This window comes from Microplitis mediator, chromosome 7 (assembly GCF_029852145.1).
Source record: "Microplitis mediator isolate UGA2020A chromosome 7, iyMicMedi2.1, whole genome shotgun sequence".
NCBI classification, from domain to species: Eukaryota; Metazoa; Arthropoda; class Insecta; order Hymenoptera; family Braconidae; genus Microplitis; species Microplitis mediator.
The window spans coordinates 1,001,765-1,021,072 of NC_079975.1; the positions used below are offsets into that span (position 1 = coordinate 1,001,765).

At 31.8% G+C, this 19,308-nt stretch overlaps 7 protein-coding genes across 7 annotated transcripts; all 7 read left to right on the forward strand.

Moving 5' to 3' along the window:
* Positions 1–625: 625 nt before the first annotated feature.
* Positions 626–1,757, forward strand: LOC130671427 (uncharacterized). Its single transcript, XM_057475311.1, has 3 exons — positions 626–1,012; positions 1,162–1,275; positions 1,349–1,757. Exons 1-3 carry the CDS (start codon positions 956–958, stop codon positions 1,724–1,726), a joined length of 549 nt encoding a protein of 182 aa, XP_057331294.1. The 5' UTR covers positions 626–955; the 3' UTR covers positions 1,727–1,757.
* A 463-nt stretch (positions 1,758–2,220) lies between these two features.
* On the forward strand, positions 2,221–3,658 carry LOC130671429 (uncharacterized). Its single transcript, XM_057475313.1, has 4 exons — positions 2,221–2,353; positions 2,432–2,557; positions 3,229–3,337; positions 3,423–3,658. Exons 1-4 carry the CDS (start codon positions 2,303–2,305, stop codon positions 3,596–3,598), a joined length of 462 nt encoding a protein of 153 aa, XP_057331296.1. The 5' UTR covers positions 2,221–2,302; the 3' UTR covers positions 3,599–3,658.
* Positions 3,659–4,741: 1,083 nt separating this feature from the next.
* On the forward strand, positions 4,742–6,238 carry LOC130671419 (uncharacterized). Its single transcript, XM_057475301.1, has 4 exons — positions 4,742–4,807; positions 4,903–4,962; positions 5,038–5,136; positions 5,618–6,238. The coding sequence occupies exons 1-4, from the start codon at positions 4,757–4,759 to the stop codon at positions 6,203–6,205; spliced, it is 798 nt and encodes a 265-aa protein (XP_057331284.1). The 5' UTR covers positions 4,742–4,756; the 3' UTR covers positions 6,206–6,238.
* A 264-nt stretch (positions 6,239–6,502) lies between these two features.
* On the forward strand, positions 6,503–8,553 carry LOC130671416 (serine palmitoyltransferase 1). Its single transcript, XM_057475298.1, has 2 exons — positions 6,503–7,493; positions 7,614–8,553. Exons 1-2 carry the CDS (start codon positions 6,590–6,592, stop codon positions 8,114–8,116), a joined length of 1,407 nt encoding a protein of 468 aa, XP_057331281.1. The 5' UTR covers positions 6,503–6,589; the 3' UTR covers positions 8,117–8,553.
* A 108-nt stretch (positions 8,554–8,661) lies between these two features.
* On the forward strand, positions 8,662–10,533 carry LOC130671418 (60S acidic ribosomal protein P0). The gene is made up of 5 exons (XM_057475300.1): positions 8,662–8,742; positions 9,190–9,283; positions 9,375–9,785; positions 9,860–10,204; positions 10,284–10,533. The coding sequence occupies exons 2-5, from the start codon at positions 9,230–9,232 to the stop codon at positions 10,422–10,424; spliced, it is 951 nt and encodes a 316-aa protein (XP_057331283.1). The 5' UTR covers positions 8,662–8,742; positions 9,190–9,229; the 3' UTR covers positions 10,425–10,533.
* A 275-nt stretch (positions 10,534–10,808) lies between these two features.
* LOC130671407 (glutamate--cysteine ligase catalytic subunit) lies at positions 10,809–15,788 on the forward strand. Its single transcript, XM_057475284.1, has 8 exons — positions 10,809–10,925; positions 10,997–11,232; positions 12,991–13,100; positions 13,175–13,360; positions 13,436–13,608; positions 13,710–13,927; positions 14,050–14,418; positions 14,480–15,788. Exons 2-8 carry the CDS (start codon positions 11,083–11,085, stop codon positions 15,173–15,175), a joined length of 1,902 nt encoding a protein of 633 aa, XP_057331267.1. The 5' UTR covers positions 10,809–10,925; positions 10,997–11,082; the 3' UTR covers positions 15,176–15,788.
* Positions 15,789–16,405: 617 nt separating this feature from the next.
* Positions 16,406–18,971, forward strand: LOC130671411 (glutamate--cysteine ligase-like). Its single transcript, XM_057475292.1, has 7 exons — positions 16,406–16,538; positions 16,735–16,895; positions 16,966–17,075; positions 17,136–17,321; positions 17,404–17,576; positions 17,650–17,867; positions 17,934–18,971. The coding sequence occupies exons 2-7, from the start codon at positions 16,746–16,748 to the stop codon at positions 18,954–18,956; spliced, it is 1,860 nt and encodes a 619-aa protein (XP_057331275.1). The 5' UTR covers positions 16,406–16,538; positions 16,735–16,745; the 3' UTR covers positions 18,957–18,971.
* The last annotated feature ends 337 nt before the right edge of the window (positions 18,972–19,308 follow it).

Consider the following 19,308-nt stretch of genomic DNA (forward strand, 5'->3'; position numbering starts at 1 on the left):
CCTCAACCGTCTCAATCGGTTTATTTGTTTGAGAGATATCGTTGGAGAAAAAATGGTGAAAAACATTTTTTTTCGAATACACCAGCATACAAACGTATTTTTGAGCTCGAAGAGCTCGAAAATGTATTCACAATAATGTTTTCGAGGTTCTTGAGCTCGGAAACAGCGGGAAGTTTTGGGGCTGGCCCGCAGGGTCAACTGACAGACCGATTTTTTTAATCGTTTCCCTTGAAACGATCTACAATTATATTTATTTCATATGATAATTACTAAGTAATCAACTGACTTTACTCTGAAAATAAATTTATAGACCGCAATTGGGTTTTTAATTATAGAACTGCTGATAAAAAATAATTTCGATCATTTCATAATTTTATGTAATCAAAAAATCTAAATATTTTTTTTTATATCAAAGAACAAAAAAAATTAAGTGCCACAATTTTTAATGAACATGTGTTCAATATTTGTTGTAAAATAAATTTCACAAACTTCTTGACTCAGTTGTCTATTATTTTTTTGTTGATAAAAAATTTATATTTTTTTATTAATGACCGTCACGCATAAGATAAATCGTTTGACTGTTATCTAATTTTTCAAAGTCACAGGTTTTAAATTTAAATAATAAATATTAAATACAGAAGTTTCAAATGAATACCAACTATTCAGTTACGCGGTGTATTGATTCAGGCAAATTATTTCAAAAATATTTATAAGTAATGACAATAATCGTAATGGAAAAACGGAGCTTTGTCTTATATATCAATACGTAAATTTTTTCTATGATAAATTTAATGATTAATGATATTGGCGCAAGTGTTGATCATAATGTCTATTGTAAAATCGATAAAATTCCCTAGAGTTTATATAAAAACGGGATAACTTTTGTTGTAATATCACTTGCGAATTAATTTATCGAAAAACGAATCAGTCGATTTTATTGCTATCGAGGGACAACATGTTCTCACGTTTGTTACTATGGTGCATTACATTATTAGTCTGTGTATTAACTCAGGTAATTAATTAATTTATTTTAAAATATTTATTAAAAATAAAGGGGGTCACTTTAAATTTGAAATTCAAAATTTGAAACTCCATAAATTTTTCTTTATTATTTTAAAAATTAATTTCTACTCATAATTATAATTCATATATTTTGTCTAGACAAATAATAAAGTGAACGGTGAAGAAATCAAAGAAGAAGACCGGAGTATACTTGGAAATATTTTCCGTTATGGAGCAGATTTGAAAATGAACGCAGCTGATAGAATTGATGATGTAACTGACAAATTTATTTTTTAATAATTAAGTCAATTAAATAATTACTCAATTTTCTAAATGAAATTTCCAGGCATTCGGTCAATTCGGAGGTTTATTAGGAGCAGGAGCCGGCTCAGTTCTATCTAATGTCAGACAACTAGGAGAGACAGCTGCCGAAGGCATAAAAAGAAGCGACGATGCCTTCGAAAACAGTCTGGAGGCTGCCAAAAATGCTGCGTTGTTGAGTTATTTGACCGGAAGAGCTGCACCTAAAACTGCAATAGACTTGGCCAATGTCAGCTTGAAGACTCTTGAAAATTTGATTACAAATAAAGAGACGAACTTACCGAGCTCGGGCAAACAAGTCAAACAAATGGTCGTTGTTTATGAAGACGGTTCCGTCGAACCTGTTTCTGATAATTTATTGTCACTACTCGCGGGTGCTTCTCCATCAATAGTCTCCAACTAAATCCAAATCTCCCGTTACCCATTTTTTAATTTTCAAATTAGTGTAAAAAAAATTTTACTGTAATTTTTTTTAAAGAAATAAAAATTTATTCTATCGTTAATTTTTCTTTACAACCACAATTATTACAATTACAGATAAGCAAACACCTTAAATAATTTTTTATGATAAGGGAACTGTAAAATATATTTTTTCTCAGTAATTAGTTAACAATAATTTTAAAATATAAGAGTTGATACCGAGACGTTTGTTTGCTTTTGTTTCATCTTGATAATCTTAATCCGTAGGTAAGTAATTATTGGGCAAGTAATTATAGTTTGTTTACATTTATACGGAAAAAAAATGATACAATTTATGTATCACATACAATATTTCTATATAATAACTTGCCACTTCCTCGTCTATTTTTTTTTTTTTTTTTTTATAAGTAATAAGGAAAAAGGTAGATATGCCTATTTTTAAATCCCCTTGTACCATTTATAAAAGAACAATGATAACTCAAGTATCATTTCAAATTCTGATCGTTCAATTTATCAATCGTACTAAATTTTTAAAAAATTATTTAGTTATTTTAACACAATGTTTGCAAAATTACTGTGCGTTGTTCTCTTCGTTTGTGCATTTTCTCAAGTAAATTTAAATGGAATTAATGTTTTATTTGTCAATGATAAAATATATATATAAATATATACATTTTTTTGTTTGTAGGTAAATTGTAGAATTATAGTCGATGGTAATGGTAATGAAGTAGAAGAAAAATCGCCGAGTATAGTTGGCCGTCTCTTTAGAGCCAGCGGCAACATCAGATACAGATTGGCCGACATTTTTGATGGAGTAATTAATTTTTTATATACATTATTTTTAATATATTAATTTAAAATCGTTTCCAGATGAAGTTAATAAAATGGTAGAATCATAGAGAGTTGGGCAGTAATTCAAAAATTAGAATTTAATTTTGACACTAGTTGAGAGTATGTGTATTGAGTGTCACATGAATTGGAGCTTATCTTTATTTTATTGAACTTTTATTTATTTATTGTAATTAAAATATTAAAAATGCTTATTTTTACACAGAAAAAAAAGTTATCTTGAGTCAAGAAAATATTTTTGAAGACAAACGTTTTCGGGAATCAAGTCAAGATTTTCTTGAGCCAAGAGAATTTCTCTTGGTTAAAAAAAATTCGTCTTGGTCGGAGATTTCTACTTTATCTGAGAAAATTTAGGTCTCCAAAAAATTTTCTTGAATCAAGAATATTTACCTTCAGCCGAGAATTTTTTTTTTCTGTGTATATCATTAAACAAAATGACGTAGGTTTAAAAAACATCTAGTAGACGATAGAATTTATATGATCGTTGCTGAAGAAGTCTCAATAAAGGGACGAAACGTCCAATGTATGGTCAAAATTAAATAATTTTTGAATTACTGTCCACCTCCCTATGATTTTACCATTTTATTATTTTTAATTTATTTAATAAATAATTTATTTGTTTACTTTGTTGTATAGATTACTAATTCATTCAGAAATGCGTGGAGAAATAATATCGGAGGGTTATTCAATAGCTTCAGAAAATTCGGGGGTATAGGAAACCCTCAAAATCCGAATTCAAATCCAGGTTTGTAGTTGGTGAATTTTTTTTATATATATATATTTTGAGAAGCTGGTTAGTGTTAAATTGAGTTTTTTTCCTTTTGTTATAGGAACGAAATCAGAAGTTGATGATCTCGATTACCTTAGAGATGTAGAAGCTGTCGATCCGAAAATGCTCCCGAATCCAAATTGGAACGGCCGTCTTACTGCGGCGGACATTGGAGAACTTACGGTTTTATGCAAGCGAGGTGTTGTCGTCCCTGGATTTTGCAATGAGAATAAATGAAATTATTGTAATTTTTTATTTAACAATTTGCTGAATTTTACTTTGGGAAATTTATGTTTAATATTTGTAATTAGTTTTTACTATAATCAAGTGTGAAAAATATTTTACGTGAAATAAATAATTTTTAAAAAAACTTTTTGTTTTTATTGCTCCAATATTTTGTTAATTTTAAATTTAAGCTCACCTGAAATTGTCCACAATATAAACCCTGTTGTTTAAATGATAAAATAAATTTTTTTTGTAATTTGTGCTGATCAATTAGTCATTTAATTTTAAAACTTATTTTTGAAATTTTCATTTGGCGCTTCTTTCAAAATCAAATTGCAAATCATATTTCTTACTGAAATTTAGATCTAAAACACAAACTCATGTATCAAAAATATGGAAAAAAAATTTATTTTAGTTTTTTGAAGGCCACCTCATTTTATTCGAAAGTAAAACAAAATTTTTTAATTGAAATGTAAATTGAAAATTCGTTTTTTAAAGAGGAAAACATACATTTTTGGCTATTTAGTGTGAAAAAGTGTTTTCTCAGTGTCCATTTATGGGGGCCCTATTTAAAAATGATTTGAGCAGACTACTGAAAGATTAGTAATTAATTAATTGATGAATAAATGAATTTAAATAATTAATATTTCATTAAAAGTAAAAAAAATGTTCTTGTATATATTACAAAAGTATACTATCTGTAGTATAGATAGGGTTTAAAATAAAATAAATGAAAAAAAATATAACCCACTTAAGCGATAGTTCATTATACATAAATAATCTTCAAAGATTATCAGTTCGTCGACCCCAAAAACCCATTTCGGGCATTAGGATGCTCACAAAATTCTGGTTTTTTATCTATCAATTTCTCGGATGTACCCAGCTCTGACATGAACCACGTAATAAATTAACACAGATGTGTACTTATTAAGAAACATCGAGCCTAAATTATAGCCGAGTACCTTAAAAGTTTGTTCAGATGATAATCCCATGTACTCTTATGCTTTCTCAGATAAAAAAAATAAATGTATTTTCCCTGCAACTTCTTGATATAAAAACCCAAGGAAATTTTATTTTCACCGTCAGTCCCAGTTGGATCTTCACCTGGACACTCTGTTCACTTAATCAAAAAACCTGAGTTTATTTTCTGTTGATTTTAATTAAAGCAAAATGCTTATTAGGATTTTTTTCATCACTCTCTTTGTCTGTGCATTGAGCCAGGTAATTTTTTTTAATTTTCCTTGTTATTGATAACTTGAATCGTTTTTTTTTTTGTAATTTTTATGTGCATATTTAATTAAAAAATTTTATTTTAGGTAAACTGTGAGAAAAATGAAATAAGTATTCCGGAAATAATAAAAATCTTGCAGGATGGGGTAAATATTTTTTAAATTATTTTATATATGGAAATATTTTTTATTAATTATTTTATGTGTATTTTTTGTTAACAGAAATCTTCAACTCCTACTCCTATTACTACTTCGACTACTCCTGTTACTACTTCCACTGCTGCACCTAAAAAAGGAGGATTGTCAAATTTCGCGGGCACTGTAATTAATTTATTTTTTTATTTCTAATTATTTTGACATTGGGTCTACAAAGATTTCAAATTCGATTATTTAAAAAAAAAATTAACGTACTCGGTGTAAAAAAAGTTTTGATAAACACGCCGAGTTCAAAATCATCCTCTTTAGGAGGATCCGCGAGTTAATTAAATATTTACCGGAAAAAATAATTTAGATCAATGAGATCTAATTTTCTTGGGATATTTTGTTGTAAGACCGTGAAATTTTTTTTGAAATCGAACATTTTGAATTTTTACACTTTGATCATTCTCTCGAGATCTATAGATCTTAATAGAATACTAAAATTTGATTTCCGCCGATCAAAATTTTGTTTCCCATTTTTATAAATTTTTGAAAAATGTCAATTCATTCAATTTCAACAATAAAATTCAAATTTTTTAAATGTTCGCGCCTAGTTTTTGGACATTATTAATAATGAGTAAATTTTTTTGTTTTTTGTTAACAGATTGTGAATAATACAAAGCACGCTATTCATTATAGCAGCAACATTGTATTGGGCGGAGTAAAAAATGTTGGAAATGTAATACAAGGTGGTTGGAATATCGCTGACAATGTCGTTGACGGTAGTTTAGATTTCGCTAAAAAAATGGGTGCACTTGGATACAAAATAGTAACAGTAGTACCAAAAGCCGTCAATAATGTCTTACTGGATGTTGTCAAAAAAGGACAAGATAAATTAGCCGAAAAACTTAAAAATCATAAAAAAACTCCGACTTCCGTTACTGCAACGCCAACAATGATGCCCCATGATAATGTTTTATGGATACTAATTAACGGTGTTAAATACCCAATTTCTGACGACCAAATTATTGAGCTCGCGGATGCTATCAAAAAGGAGAGAGAAGCCGAGAAGAAGAAACCCAAACCTGATGTTATTCCAAAACCCGAGGAACCATATTTTTTGCTGGTCGATGAGGGCAAAGCGCACATTCTTACTGCGGACGATTTGATTGAAATTGGAGAAGAGTTCAAAAAAATTAAAGAAGAAGAAGCAGAAAAAAAGAGAAAAGAAGCCGAAAAAAATCCTAAATAATTAATATAAATTATAAAAATTATTTTAAATAATTATTACATAAATTTATTTATTTTCATTCAATTTTAATTTATAAAAAATATCACTGTATTTAAAAATATGTCAAATTGCATTTTATTTATTAATTGTATTGTATAATTATTTATGAAAACAATTAAAATAAATTAATTCATTCAAAAATTTAATTTGATTATTTTTAATCATTTTTTAAAATTCAGAGTTTTTAAATCACGCGCTCTTTCCCACCGCATGCGCGCCAAAAATAAAATTCCGCGCATGCGTACGCGCATTCGAAATACAAAAGTTTGCCACATAGTTTCTAAGGTTATAAATCTATCAAAACTATCACTAATTAATAAGTAAATATAAATATAAATAATTATAATGAGTGCGAAATTTATTTTACTGGAAACAATTGATATTTTTGGAATTTTTCCTCACTATCAAACACTACTCGGTGCATTTTTGGTTCTCTGGTTAATTTGGCTGTTTGCAAAACGTCGTTTCAATGCCGTGAGTTCACCAAAGCACCCGACCGACGAAGAAGTCCAAGCAAAATTATCAACCTGGCACCCGGAGCCTCTGATAGCAGAGTCACCGGCTCACCCGTCACTGAAACCTCGACTGATATCATCAGTGTCCGGGAAGCGGATCATCGTCGACGGTAAAGATTGTCTCAACTTAGGAAGTCATAATTATCTAGGTCTACTGGGTGACGAACGCATCAAAGAAAGAGCGACCGCGACTGTTCAAAAATATGGAGTCGGTTCATGCGGTCCCCGGGGATTCTACGGCACCGTCGACGTACATCTCGAACTGGAGGAACGTCTCGCCAAATTCATGGAGGCCGAGGAAGCCATTGTCTATTCCTACGGCTTCAGTACGATAGCATCAGCAATTCCCGCTTATTGCAAACGCAAAGACATCGTTTTCGCAGATGAAAAAGTCAACTTCGCTATACAGAAAGGTCTAGATGCTTCGCGGTCACCGATACGTTACTTCAAACACAACGATGTCGAGGACTTGGAACGTCTGCTGATGGAACAAGCGGCTGTTGATAGAAAGGACACCAAGAAGGCGGGTAAAATAAGAAGATTTTTGATTGTCGAGGGAATTTACATCAACACTGGGCTCGTTTGTCCGCTTCCTGAGCTGGTGAAACTCTGCAGGAAATATAAATTACGTATTTTTGTTGATGAGTCCATTTCATTTGGAACATTGGGTAAAACTGGTAAAGGTGTCACTGAATATTTTGGAGTTCCACGTCATGAAGTTGATATGATTATGGGTAATTTAATTATTTAATTATTTTTTGATTCATTCCTGATAAAATTCTCTGGCAGTTGACCTGGAAAAAAATTAAACTCAATAATTAATGAGTAATTAAAATAAATTTATGCAATTTCAGGTTCACTGGAATGGGCAGTAGGTTCAATAGGAGGCTTCTGCGTTGGCTCGACCTTCGTAATCGAGCACCAGAGATTATCAGGACTCGGTTACTGTTTCTCAGCATCACTGCCCCCGTTGCTGACAGCAGCGGCAATAAAGTCTCTGGACATAATGGAGGAGGATCCCGGAGTATTTAAGAAACTCCAAGACAATTGTCTGGTGATCCAGGAAAAACTGAAGGGGCTGAAGCATTTCGAGGTCTCGGCACTGCCGGAGTCTCCAGTAAAACACTTGTTCCTGAAGAATACTTTCGCCAGAGCTGAAGAGCAGGAGCTGCTCAGCAAAATCAGCGACAGATGTATCGATAATAATCTGGCGGTGATACAACCGGTTTACTTGGAAGCTGAACGTCAACTTCCGCGTCCTAGTTTACGTTTATGCGCATCAAGTAATTTTGACAGCGACGACATTGAATTTATTTTTGAGACTTTGGAAAAGTGTTCGAAAGAAATTTTAGATTAATTATTACTCTTGTAAAAATCTTGACAAAGCTTGAAATTTTTTATGATCCAGAAGTTAACAGACGATTTACATTTTTAGATTTTTTTTCAACAATTCAATTACGAAAAAAAAAAAAAAATAAAAATGCACATGTAGAAAATTTAATAAACTGTAGGTGCAATTTTTAAAAATATTTTTTTTTAATTATTTATCGTTTTGAAAAAAGTCCTAAAGTTATAAGACGTCGGCTAACTTCAGTATCATAATTTTTTCGAGCTTTTTTCAATCAATAGACAAATTCGTTATCGAAAAAATCGAACAATTTATCAAACAGTTAATTGCATATCAATTGAATAGAATAAAATTGCAGGCCAGTATTTTTTATAGACTACAATTCAAGTATTTAAAAAAATATATAAATGTGTCTGTTTTTTTGCTTAATAATAAAAAGTAAACACAAAAAAATATAAATATTTATCTTGTCATTTACCCAACATTTTAAACTCCAATTTAAATTTTTCCCGCCAGTTCAAAATTGCGCGCGCATTCAGTGCTGCCGCGCGCGCTAGAAATTTGAAGCTCGTTATTAAAAAACGCGTGGCTACTTTTCCGCTTCCTCTTCCATTACGCCCGTGTACTTTGCTGAGGTAAGACATACTTTCAAATATTACAAATAATCCATAATTAATTAAATTCAAAAATTATAAAAAAATACTTCCAATTAAAATTTCAAATATTTCCGCATAATGAATCTGAAATTACAATTTTTTTTTTATTTAATCAATTATATTTTTACTCGGTTTTGATGTTGAGGTTAAGTGGCCATGTGGCTTCCAAAAGTTGCTACAAGTTGTGAAAAAGTTAATTTTAATTTAAAAAATTAATTATTATTATTGTAATGATGATAAATTCACGCGTCTGAACAGTTGATCAGTACGTAAACGCTAGAAATAGCAGAACCCTTTTACGTCCAACCGTTGGTTGAAAATTGCGCTGAAGTGCTGTCTGAACTCTAATAATAATTAAATTAATTATTAATTAATCGTAACAATAATTTAAATAATGACTAATAATTCAAATTATTTTATTTTCAGTCCTTAAATTCTCGTAAGGTATCCCTATTCTCACTTCAAGATGGGTAGGGAGGACAAAGCATCCTGGAAATCAAACTATTTCCTAAAACTCATTGTAAGTTTCCCTTTCAAATTTAAAAATCCAACCCAGATCCTAACTCTGATGATAATCCTGGCTAATGAATCGCACGTATTTAATTTTGCAGCAATTGTTGGACGATTACCCAAAATGTTTCATCGTGGGCGCGGACAATGTTGGTTCAAAGCAGATGCAGCAAATCCGTATGTCCCTGCGTGGAAACGCAGTGGTACTTATGGGAAAGAACACCATGATGCGTAAAGCCATCCGTGGTCACATTGAACGCAACGCGGCGTTGGAAAAATTATTGCCACACATCCGCGGTAACGTTGGGTTCGTTTTCACCCGTGGCGACCTCGTCGAGGTTCGTGACAAGCTGGTGGAGAACAAAGTACGGGCTCCAGCTCGTGCTGGTGCGATCGCCCCACTCAGTGTCATCATTCCGGCACAAAACACTGGTCTGGGTCCAGAGAAAACTTCTTTCTTCCAGGCTCTTAGTATCCCCACCAAGATTTCCAAGGGTACTATTGAAATCATCGTAAGTTGATACCGAGCAGTTGATGCTGAATTTATGAATCTGGATACCAAATATTGACGGTATGATTTTTTTAGAACGATGTCCACATCTTGAAACCTGGTGACAAAGTCGGAGCTTCAGAAGCAACACTTCTGAACATGTTGAACATCTCTCCGTTCTCGTACGGTCTTTTGGTCGAACAGGTTTACGACTCTGGCACCATTTTCGCTCCAGAAATCTTGGACATCAAGCCAGAAGATTTGAAAGAGAAATTCATGGCTGGAGTTGCCAATTTGGCAGCAGTTTGTTTGGCTGTCGGCTACCCGACAGTCGCCAGTGCTCCTCACAGCATCGTCAATGGATTCAAGAACTTGTTGGCTGTGGCTGCAGTTACTGACGTTGAGTTCGAACAAGCCAAGACCATCAAAGAGTTCATCAAGGTACAGCGTCTATCAACAATTAGCAGACCTTGGTCTTGAGCATTTGAATTATTTAACTAATTATTTTTTTTTAATCTAGGATCCCAGCAAATTTGCCGCCGTTGCTGCCGCTCCAGCTGCCACAGCAGCCGCCGCTGCTCCAGTTGCTGACAAGAAGGAAGAAAAGAAAGAAGATTCTGAATCCGAGGATGACGATATGGGTTTCGGTCTCTTTGACTAAATCAATAATTTTATTTAAAATCTCGATCACGGATCATATGTACGCAATTAATTTGCTGCTACCGTTTTTTACCAACGTCCAAATAAATTGACCATCAATTAAAAAACAATTGTCTAATTAATTAAACCCTTGATCCATTTATTATTTAATTTATTTTTTAAATAAAATCTTTATCAAGTAAATTCTTATCTTATCAGATCTTTTTTTTTAATTAAAAAATTACAATTTCGTAATTTTTACTATCAATTAAGACATTTATCATTTCCGTAATTGTTATCAATTATGAAGACCAAGTAAAAATATATAATGTATATTTTTAAAAAATATATATATATATATATGAAGCTTATCGATAAAGTAGTAATTTTATCGCAAGTGATCATGGGATTTTTCATATGTATATAAAAATATATATGAGTGTAAGAAATGGTTGTCGATAGTTTACATTTACACCAGACACCGACACCAGAACCACAATCCGACAGTTTACTATTGGATTTAGTTGAGTGCAACTCGTTGTTTATATTTTTAAATTTTCCGCTATAATTTAATAAGAAATTTTTCTTTTGTAGATTTTTTTACATAAAGTAACAATTAGTGTTATTGATATTTATAAATATAATAATTAATATCAATAATAAATATTTAAACAAAAGCCATGGGTTTGTTAACTGAAGGTCATCCACTCAGTTGGGAAGAAACAAAAAAACTTTCTCAGCACGTGAGAAAACATGGAATATTACAGTTTATTAATTTATATAAAAAATTGAGGGACAGAGAAGGTGATGTACTTAAGTGGGGCGACGAGGTAATTTTTTTTTTTTTTTTTTTTTATAAAAAGTTTTTTATTTTTGCTACTATTTTTTAGTTAGAAAAAGTAACAAGTAGACAATTTATAAAAAAAAAGTAAATTTTAGTCATGATCCTAAAGTTTATAAACAATTCAAAATTTTCTTTTTTTATATCAATTACAAAAAAAAAACTAAGTGCAATTTTTTAAAAATAATTTTTCATTTAAAAAAATAATCAAAAAATTGATGAGTGTGAATGTAGCAGACATCAGACGAATTCAAAATTATAAATAAATAGAGTAAATAATTTAAAAAATTGCAGTCATTAATTTTTTAAATGCACATTTTTTTAAAATTTTATTTTATCAATTATTTATAATTTTAAATTTGATGTCTGTTACATTCATACTCATAAAATTATTAGATGTCGGCTAATTTCAGTATTATTTCTAGTTACTGAATTATTTAAAAAATAATCGATGTACTCAAGGATGAATTGCAATTGTTTATGAAATTATTGATTTGAAAATTAAATAATTATTATTGTCAGAAATTTTAAAATAATTGGAGTAGAATAAAAAAATTTTTATCAATGAATAGGTTATTTGCCGATTGGTAATTAGTAATTAATTGTTAAAATATTAAACTACATTTGAATAAATAAGTAAATGAAATTCTTGATAAAATAAAAATACATTAACTAGCACAGAGTAATTAAAACAACGATTTAGATAATACTCGGATAATTTGAATCATTTGACAAAAATAAAATATGACGTGCGTATTCGTAAATTCCTCAGCTTTTACATTACAATAATATATAAATATATATGCATATAGTATTTACGGTGATATTGATTTTAAATTCTTGGTAATAGATTGTAATCATATTTACTTGTGATGACAATCAAATCAGCGACAATTGAAATTCTTTTATTTATAAATAAATAAAAAAAAAAAATTTCTGCCATAACAATTACTCTGTTCATATTTTCAAATAATGAGTAATTTATTTTTTAAAAATCATGACCCTGAAGTTAGCAGACAACTAAAAATTTTCAAATTTTTATTCGAGCAATTCAATTTAAAAAAAAAAAAAAACTAAAAATATGGATTTTTGTAATTTATCATTTTTAAAAAAATCAAAAAATTATTAGACGTCGGCTGATTTCAGTATCATTAAAAATTCTTCAAATCATTACTCAATTAATTAACTAATCAGCCCATCAAAGTTTAAAAAAAAATCAATTTAATTTAATACTTAAATTATTTCGACAAAATAATGAATTTTAAATTAAAAATTCTAATTATTACAGACAATAAATATGTATATATATTTAAATATATATAAATCACTTTATGGTTATTCAAATTTGTCAATCACTTACATGTCAAATAATTAAAAGAAAAAATAGAGTAGTCAGTAATTGAGTTTTTTCTAGATATTTGGGTAATAAAAAATTTAATTACAATGAATATTAAATGGGTTTTCACAATGTGAAGTAATGCACATTCGATAAGTTACACAACAATGTTTTTATCAGTAACATAAAAGCAAAGTCATTATTCAAACATCCTATAACTGATTTAAAAAAATAATCTAGGATTTAATGATGAGTCATGTAGCAGAATATTGGAGTTGTTTTAAAAAGTCGGCTGTATAATTGCTGATATTTAGAGGATCAAAATTAACATTCTCGTACAATTGACGTTAATTAATCAAATGACTGATGGCCTTGAGCAATATTTAAATTAATGTGTTTTTTATTTCAAAGGTCGAGTACATGCTGGTTAAATTGGACGATGACAAAAAAACGGCCAAGTTGAGCCTGAGATCGTATGAGCTTATGGTGAAGCTGAATGAGAAGGAGCAAGCAGACCCTAGGTATCAAACTTCATTTTTAATTTCCCTGATTTACTGGGTAGTTAATTACTTAAATTATTATTGTTTTTATTTAGCGGAGTAAAATGTTTGTGGAGACCGGAGTTCGGTGCTTATATGATTGAAGGTACTCCGGGTCAGCCCTACGGCGGTTTGCTGGCTCACTTTAATATCGTGGAAGCCAACATGAGACACCGGAGGCTGGAGGCTGAGGAACAGCTGAAGCCTGGAGAAGTATTGATGACGTTCACTAATTTCCTGAGGTAAATTAACAGATTAAGAAGGTTTAGTTTCTTTTTTTTTGCGTCAGTGGGTTGAGAAAAGTTTTTGGTTGGCAGATTGGGTTCTCCTGATTCGACTGAGCCGCCAGCGAAACCTACACCCGATGCTGGGTATCAAAGGAGTCTATTTCTTCCCGACGAAGCCGTTTTTCCAGGTCATCCACGTTTCAAGACACTGGCTACCAACATTAGACAGCGACGTGGAGAAAAAGTAATCATCAATGTGCCCAGTAAGTGTTTTAATTTACAGTAAATTTGAATTTGCACCCGAAAAATAATTAAATCATATTTAAATATTAAGTGTATAAATTTATTTATTAAAAAATTTCAGTCTATAAAGATGAAAACGTTCCAAAGCCATTCCGTGAAGATTTATCAGCTCTAGGGGACGACGGACGCAGTGCAAAAGTCGCTAAAGACGATCACATTTACATGGACGCGATGGGATTCGGTATGGGATGCTGCTGTCTGCAAGTGACATTCCAAGCAAGTAATATTCAAGAAGCGCGTACTCTGTACGACCAATTGACACCCTTGTGTCCCATAATGGTTTGTAAAAATTAATCAGAAACGAAAGTTGACGATTGTCGGCAATATTTTCGTTTACTTTATTTGTTAAATCTAATAATGTTAAAACTAGGTAAAAAAATGTTTGTTCAACGTTCAAACAGTTGGCTCTGACAGCTGCCAGTCCAGTGTACCGGGGCTACCTCGCAGACATCGACAGCCGGTGGTTCGTCGTCTCAAACTCCGTAGACTGTCGCACCAGAGGAGAGCGGGGTCTTGAGCCGCTCAAAGACGGCGAGTTTGTAATTAATACTTCGCGTTACGGCTCCGTCGAGTCTTATCTCAGCGAGCAGGGCGACAAGTACAACGACACCCAACTGCTCTACGACAAAGAGGTTTACAAGCAGCTGATGGACAACGGGATTGATCGTCTTCTGGCGCAGCACGTCGCTCATTTATTCATTCGCGACAGTATTTGTCTCATGTCCACGCAACTGGACCAGAATGATGAGACCGATACCGATCACTTTGAGGTAATTATTTAACAATTATTGTTATAATTCACGTATGATTATAATTATTTAATTATTTTAGAATATACAATCAACAAACTGGCGATCAATGCGTTTCAAACCACCCCCGCCAAATTCATCAATCGGCTGGCGAGTTGAATTTCGTCCTTGCGACGTCCAAATGACTGATTTTGAAAACGCAGCAGTCGTTTGCTTCATTGTCTTGCTGTCGCGAGTGATCCTGAGCTACAATTTAAATCTACTGATGCCCATTAGCAAAGTTATTGAAAATATGTCACGCGGAGAAAAGCGGGACGCGGTTAACAAACAAAAATTCTGGTTCCGCAAAGACATCGCCTCGGCGGATGGAAAAGATAATTCGCAGGAAGCTGATGAGTGCGGCGAGTTTACTGTTAATGAAATAATAAACGGCAAAGACGGTGTCTTTGTTGGACTGATACCGCTTATTAACAGCTACTTGAACAGTATGAATGTAGACGCGGATACTCATTGCACGGTCCAGCGATACTTGAAGCTGATAAGAAAACGCGCGTCAGGTGAACTGATGACTACTGCCGCGTGGATAAGAAAAGAGGTAGTAAATCATCCCGAGTACAAAAAAGATTCAGTTGTCAATGAGACCATTAATTACGATATTTTAAAAAGCGCTTACGAAATTCAAAAGGGCGTTAAATCATGTCCGGAGTTGTTGGGTTTCTGCACGACTTCGAGAACAACTGAAACTATTCCAGCGGCTATTGCTAACGCTGAGAAATAATTATGCATTAAATACTTGTTTTAATTATTAATATAGTATTTAATTTTCAATATTAATTATAAATAATTTAGAATAATTTTTTTTTTTCATAAAATAGATTTTTCATTATTTTATAGCGGCAGTAAAAATAATTATTTTTACTGGCTGCTGTATGAAAAAATTTTTTTTATAAAAAAAATTATTCTTTGAAGTTTCTTAGTGATAAAATATAAAGAGACATAGATTACTTAATTAGTAAATAAATATTTACTTAAAGACAATTCTTGGATTATATTTTTTACGAAACTTATGAATTTTTATAAAAAAAAAAATTTACGGAATTATTCGATGGAAATTTTATGATGAAAAAAAATTCATACCTCCGTGATGGATAAATAAATCATTGTATTAAGTATGAATTTTTTTTATTAATGAAGATGATCAAAAAAATGGGCCATTAAAAATAATGTACAGTCCCGCAAAATCTGTTTGTTTATTTCATAAAATTGAATATTTTTTTTTTATTTATATTGAAGTTTACGGGATATGTAGACGGAATTGAATCACGTCATACTTTTTTTTATATATATATGTATAAAAAATAAATATTTAAGAATAAATGCATTTATATACTTCATTGAAAGCTGCCCTCATTAAATTTGATAACCATTCACTCACTTGATAAAAATTATAAATAATTTTTTTTTTTTTTTTTTTTCATTAGTAATTGGTCAGTGGGTTACTAAAATTTAGAAGTGATTATTTTATTTTTTATTTATTTTGTTTACTTTCATTTTTTTGGAGTAACAGAAATTTTCTAGCAGGAAAAAATCTAATGATTATTTTTTTTCAACCCTTGGGTTCTGATCCTATGAGAAAATTATTGAATTAAAGGAGAAAATGATTAATATTAATTTCGGACTCCCTGCTTAAGCGCAGGTGAAAAAAATCTGACTAATTTTGCACAATAAAAAATATTTTGAATAAATAAAAAAAATGTAACATTTGTAATAAATAATAAACTAAATATTCCATGATTACGTTATTGAAAAAAATTGTTAATTACATTGGCCTAATTGAATTAAAACTCTAAATTACAAAGTCTACTGAAACAAATAAATTATAAGAATGTGACATATAAATAATCAAAGCACGGTGATAATTTAACAAAGAAGTATTTATGCGCAATAGAGATTTTTATGAATAATTGTTGATTATTTAATTGTGGGGTGATAAAATTATCATGAATCTAATGATATTAACAGTTTAAAGTATTAAGTTGTGGAAAAACTATCGAGTCTAAAAAATTACGTATGGTAATTTTTTCTGACCGACCAAGTTAACGTCATTATATTTTTATAATCAAACGAATTAACAAGTTCATGTAAGTTCTGGTTTATTGTAATTAAATTTAGCTGAAAAAAAAACAAACCGTGGGGTAAATGGAGACAGTGATTGTATGACTTTGGATACAGGAGATCTATAAATTTGTTCCAATAACTTTTAAAAGTTTTTTTTTTTCGATTTCTTATATACATTGCGAGTAATATTTGAAAATTTTTAATCATTTGAATAATTAGTGAGTAAAAAAATGGGACAAATTACTGAAGGCAGAGCTTTGACGTGGGAAGAAACTAAACATGTTATGGAATACATAAGACATCATGGGATATTACAATTTTTGAATTTATACAAAAAGCATAAGAACAGGAGAGACGATGACTTCAAGTGGGGAGATGAGGTATTTATTTTATTAGTGTATTTATTTGAATAAAATAACAATAATAACTATGAATATTGATATGATTTAGATTGAGTACTCGATTGTAAAGTTTGATGATGAGGAAAAAACAGCCAAGGCATTCTTTGACTCGCATAATTTGATGCCGAAGCTCAATAGAAAAGAACTCGAAGATCCTCAGTACGGATATCGTAAGAAATTTTTGGGTAAAGTGAGTAGATTTATTTATTTTGCTTACAGGAAGGCAGAGTGTCTTTGGAGACTAGAGTACAGTTCGTATCAGATCGAGTCAACGCCTGGAAAACCTTACGGTGGATCATTGGAGGAGTTTAATAAAGTGGAGTCGAATATGCTGAGACGAAGAGTTGAAGCGAGGGAATTTTTGAAGCCTGATGAAAGTCTTTTGACGATTACTGTATTTCCGAGGTAAAAGGAATGGAGAGACGGCTGGTGATTGATCAGTTGAAGAAATTGAGGAGATTTATGGATGGTTGTGGTTTCATTGTAGATTGGGGTGTAGTAATTTTTGTTATCCGGCTGCGAAACCGACACCGAGGAAAGGAATTAATACCAGTTTGTTTCTTCCCGATGAAGCTATATGTCAGGGTCATGACAGGTGGCAAGCTATAACGAGAAATGTGAGATCGCGTCGAGAAGGAAGATTTTCAATTAATATGCCGAGTTTGTTTACTTTTTTATGACTATAATTAAGATTGAGGGTAATGAGATTATTTGATGATAATTGATTTATCAGTTTATAGGGACAAAAAGGTAGTGAAACCGTTTAGAGAGGACTTGGCGGCTTTAGGTGATGATGGACAAAGTCAGAAGGAAGCTACAGATGATCACGTCTATATGGATGCAACGGGATTCGGAATGGGAAGTTGTTGTTTGCAAGTGACGATGCTTGGGCAAAATATCACACAAGCGAGGGAATTGTATGATCAACTGACAGCATTTTGTCCGGTTATGGTAAATATCAAGATACGATACTTTGATAGAATAGACAAGGAATTTATTAATTTGATTGTGTGATAGATCGCTTTGACAGCAGCAGCTCCTGCGTTCCGTGGGTACCTTACGGAAGTTGATAACAGATATATAGCTATTAGAGACTCGATAGATGACAGAACACCAGGAGAACGTGGGGTTGGACCTCTGAAGGAGGGCGAAATTCTTCAGAGAAGCGGGAGGAATGGAGCAGTTGAGTGGTATCTTAGCGAAGAAGGTCAGAGGTACAACGATCTTCCACTGGAGTATGATAGAAAGTGGCTGAATTTACTGATGGATAATGGGGTTGACAAAATTCTTGCTCAACATATTGCTCACCTGTTTACGCGAGACTGCGTATGCATTCTGAGTAGTCAGGTTTATATAGATGATGAAAAACGATCGGATTGTTTTGAAAGTATTCAAGGGACAACCTGGAGATCGATGAGATTCAAACCGCCACCGGCTGATTCGGATATCGGCTGGCGAGTTGAGTTCCGGCCAATGGATATTCAAATTACAGACTTTGAGAATGCCGCGGCAGTCTGTTTTATCATTTTACTGGCAAAGGTTATCGTCCACTTCAATTTGAATACTTTAATACCACTGAGTAAAGTTGAAGAAAATACGATGAGAGCGCAGAAACGTGACGCCGTAAACAAGGAAAAATTGTGGTTCCGCAAAGACATCATGTCCCATGCAACAGACCAACCGATTGATCAAGAGTACGGGGAATTCTCACTAAATGAAATAATAAATGGAAAGCAAGGCCACTTTATCGGTATCATACCCCTGATAAATTCTTACATTGACAGCTGTAATGTTGACACCGAAACTCGCAGTACAATCCAACGATTTTTGGATCTCTTTGGCGGACGTGCCTCCGGTAAACTTTTAACCGACGCCGCTTGGATGCGGAAACAAATAATCAATCACCCGGACTACAAAGAAGACGCAGTAGTTTCCGAGCGTATCAATTACGATCTGCTGAAGTCGATCGATCTAATTGCTCATGGTCATCAACCATGTCCAGATTTATTTGGCTCTCACTTACTCCCGAAAATACCTTAAATAAATATCAAATAAATATACCTTAAATAAATATACTGTCAATATTTAAATATCAACAACTAGTTATACATAATCACCTAAGAAATTGACATAAAACAAATTCTGTAAAAAACATGTCCTAATTCTCTATGTAATGCAAATATTTTACTTTTTTATTAATGTCTAAATGTTAAAAAAGGTGTACGAATAATTTTCGTTGAAATAATAAATATCAAGGTATCCTTTATTCATATCGATCATAATCTTATAACTGGGTGTTAATAATTAAATAATTTGGTATAAGAAAAAAAAATATTATCATAAGCATATTTATTCTGGATGATTAATTAAGTAGCATGCGCAAAATACATTA

Bases quoted from the DNA above. Each gene is read 5' to 3' on its own strand.
- LOC130671427 (XM_057475311.1), top strand. From the start codon at position 956: ATGTTCTCACGTTTGTTACTATGGTGCATTACATTATTAGTCTGTGTA. The intron at 1,013-1,161 runs GTAATTAATTAA...TATTTTGTCTAG, and splicing joins TAGTCTGTGTATTAACTCAG to ACAAATAATAAAGTGAACGG. The intron at 1,276-1,348 runs GTAACTGACAAA...TGAAATTTCCAG, and splicing joins CAGCTGATAGAATTGATGAT to GCATTCGGTCAATTCGGAGG.
- LOC130671429 (XM_057475313.1), top strand. From the start codon at position 2,303: ATGTTTGCAAAATTACTGTGCGTTGTTCTCTTCGTTTGTGCATTTTCT. The intron at 2,558-3,228 runs GTAATTAATTTT...TTTGTTGTATAG, and splicing joins TGGCCGACATTTTTGATGGA to ATTACTAATTCATTCAGAAA. The intron at 3,338-3,422 runs GTTTGTAGTTGG...CTTTTGTTATAG, and splicing joins AAATCCGAATTCAAATCCAG to GAACGAAATCAGAAGTTGAT.
- LOC130671419 (XM_057475301.1), top strand. From the start codon at position 4,757: ATGCTTATTAGGATTTTTTTCATCACTCTCTTTGTCTGTGCATTGAGC. The intron at 4,963-5,037 runs GTAAATATTTTT...TTTTGTTAACAG, and splicing joins TAAAAATCTTGCAGGATGGG to AAATCTTCAACTCCTACTCC. The intron at 5,137-5,617 runs GTAATTAATTTA...TTTTGTTAACAG, and splicing joins TGTCAAATTTCGCGGGCACT to ATTGTGAATAATACAAAGCA.
- LOC130671416 (XM_057475298.1), top strand. From the start codon at position 6,590: ATGAGTGCGAAATTTATTTTACTGGAAACAATTGATATTTTTGGAATT. The intron at 7,494-7,613 runs GTAATTTAATTA...ATGCAATTTCAG, and splicing joins TGAAGTTGATATGATTATGG to GTTCACTGGAATGGGCAGTA.
- LOC130671418 (XM_057475300.1), top strand. From the start codon at position 9,230: ATGGGTAGGGAGGACAAAGCATCCTGGAAATCAAACTATTTCCTAAAA. The intron at 9,284-9,374 runs GTAAGTTTCCCT...TTAATTTTGCAG, and splicing joins ACTATTTCCTAAAACTCATT to CAATTGTTGGACGATTACCC. The intron at 10,205-10,283 runs GTACAGCGTCTA...TTTTTAATCTAG, and splicing joins CCATCAAAGAGTTCATCAAG to GATCCCAGCAAATTTGCCGC.
- LOC130671407 (XM_057475284.1), top strand. From the start codon at position 11,083: ATGGGTTTGTTAACTGAAGGTCATCCACTCAGTTGGGAAGAAACAAAA. The intron at 13,928-14,049 runs GTTTGTAAAAAT...ACGTTCAAACAG, and splicing joins CACCCTTGTGTCCCATAATG to TTGGCTCTGACAGCTGCCAG. The intron at 14,419-14,479 runs GTAATTATTTAA...TAATTATTTTAG, and splicing joins CCGATACCGATCACTTTGAG to AATATACAATCAACAAACTG.
- LOC130671411 (XM_057475292.1), top strand. From the start codon at position 16,746: ATGGGACAAATTACTGAAGGCAGAGCTTTGACGTGGGAAGAAACTAAA. The intron at 17,076-17,135 runs GTACGGATATCG...TTTTGCTTACAG, and splicing joins AAAGAACTCGAAGATCCTCA to GAAGGCAGAGTGTCTTTGGA. The intron at 17,322-17,403 runs GTAAAAGGAATG...GTTTCATTGTAG, and splicing joins ACGATTACTGTATTTCCGAG to ATTGGGGTGTAGTAATTTTT.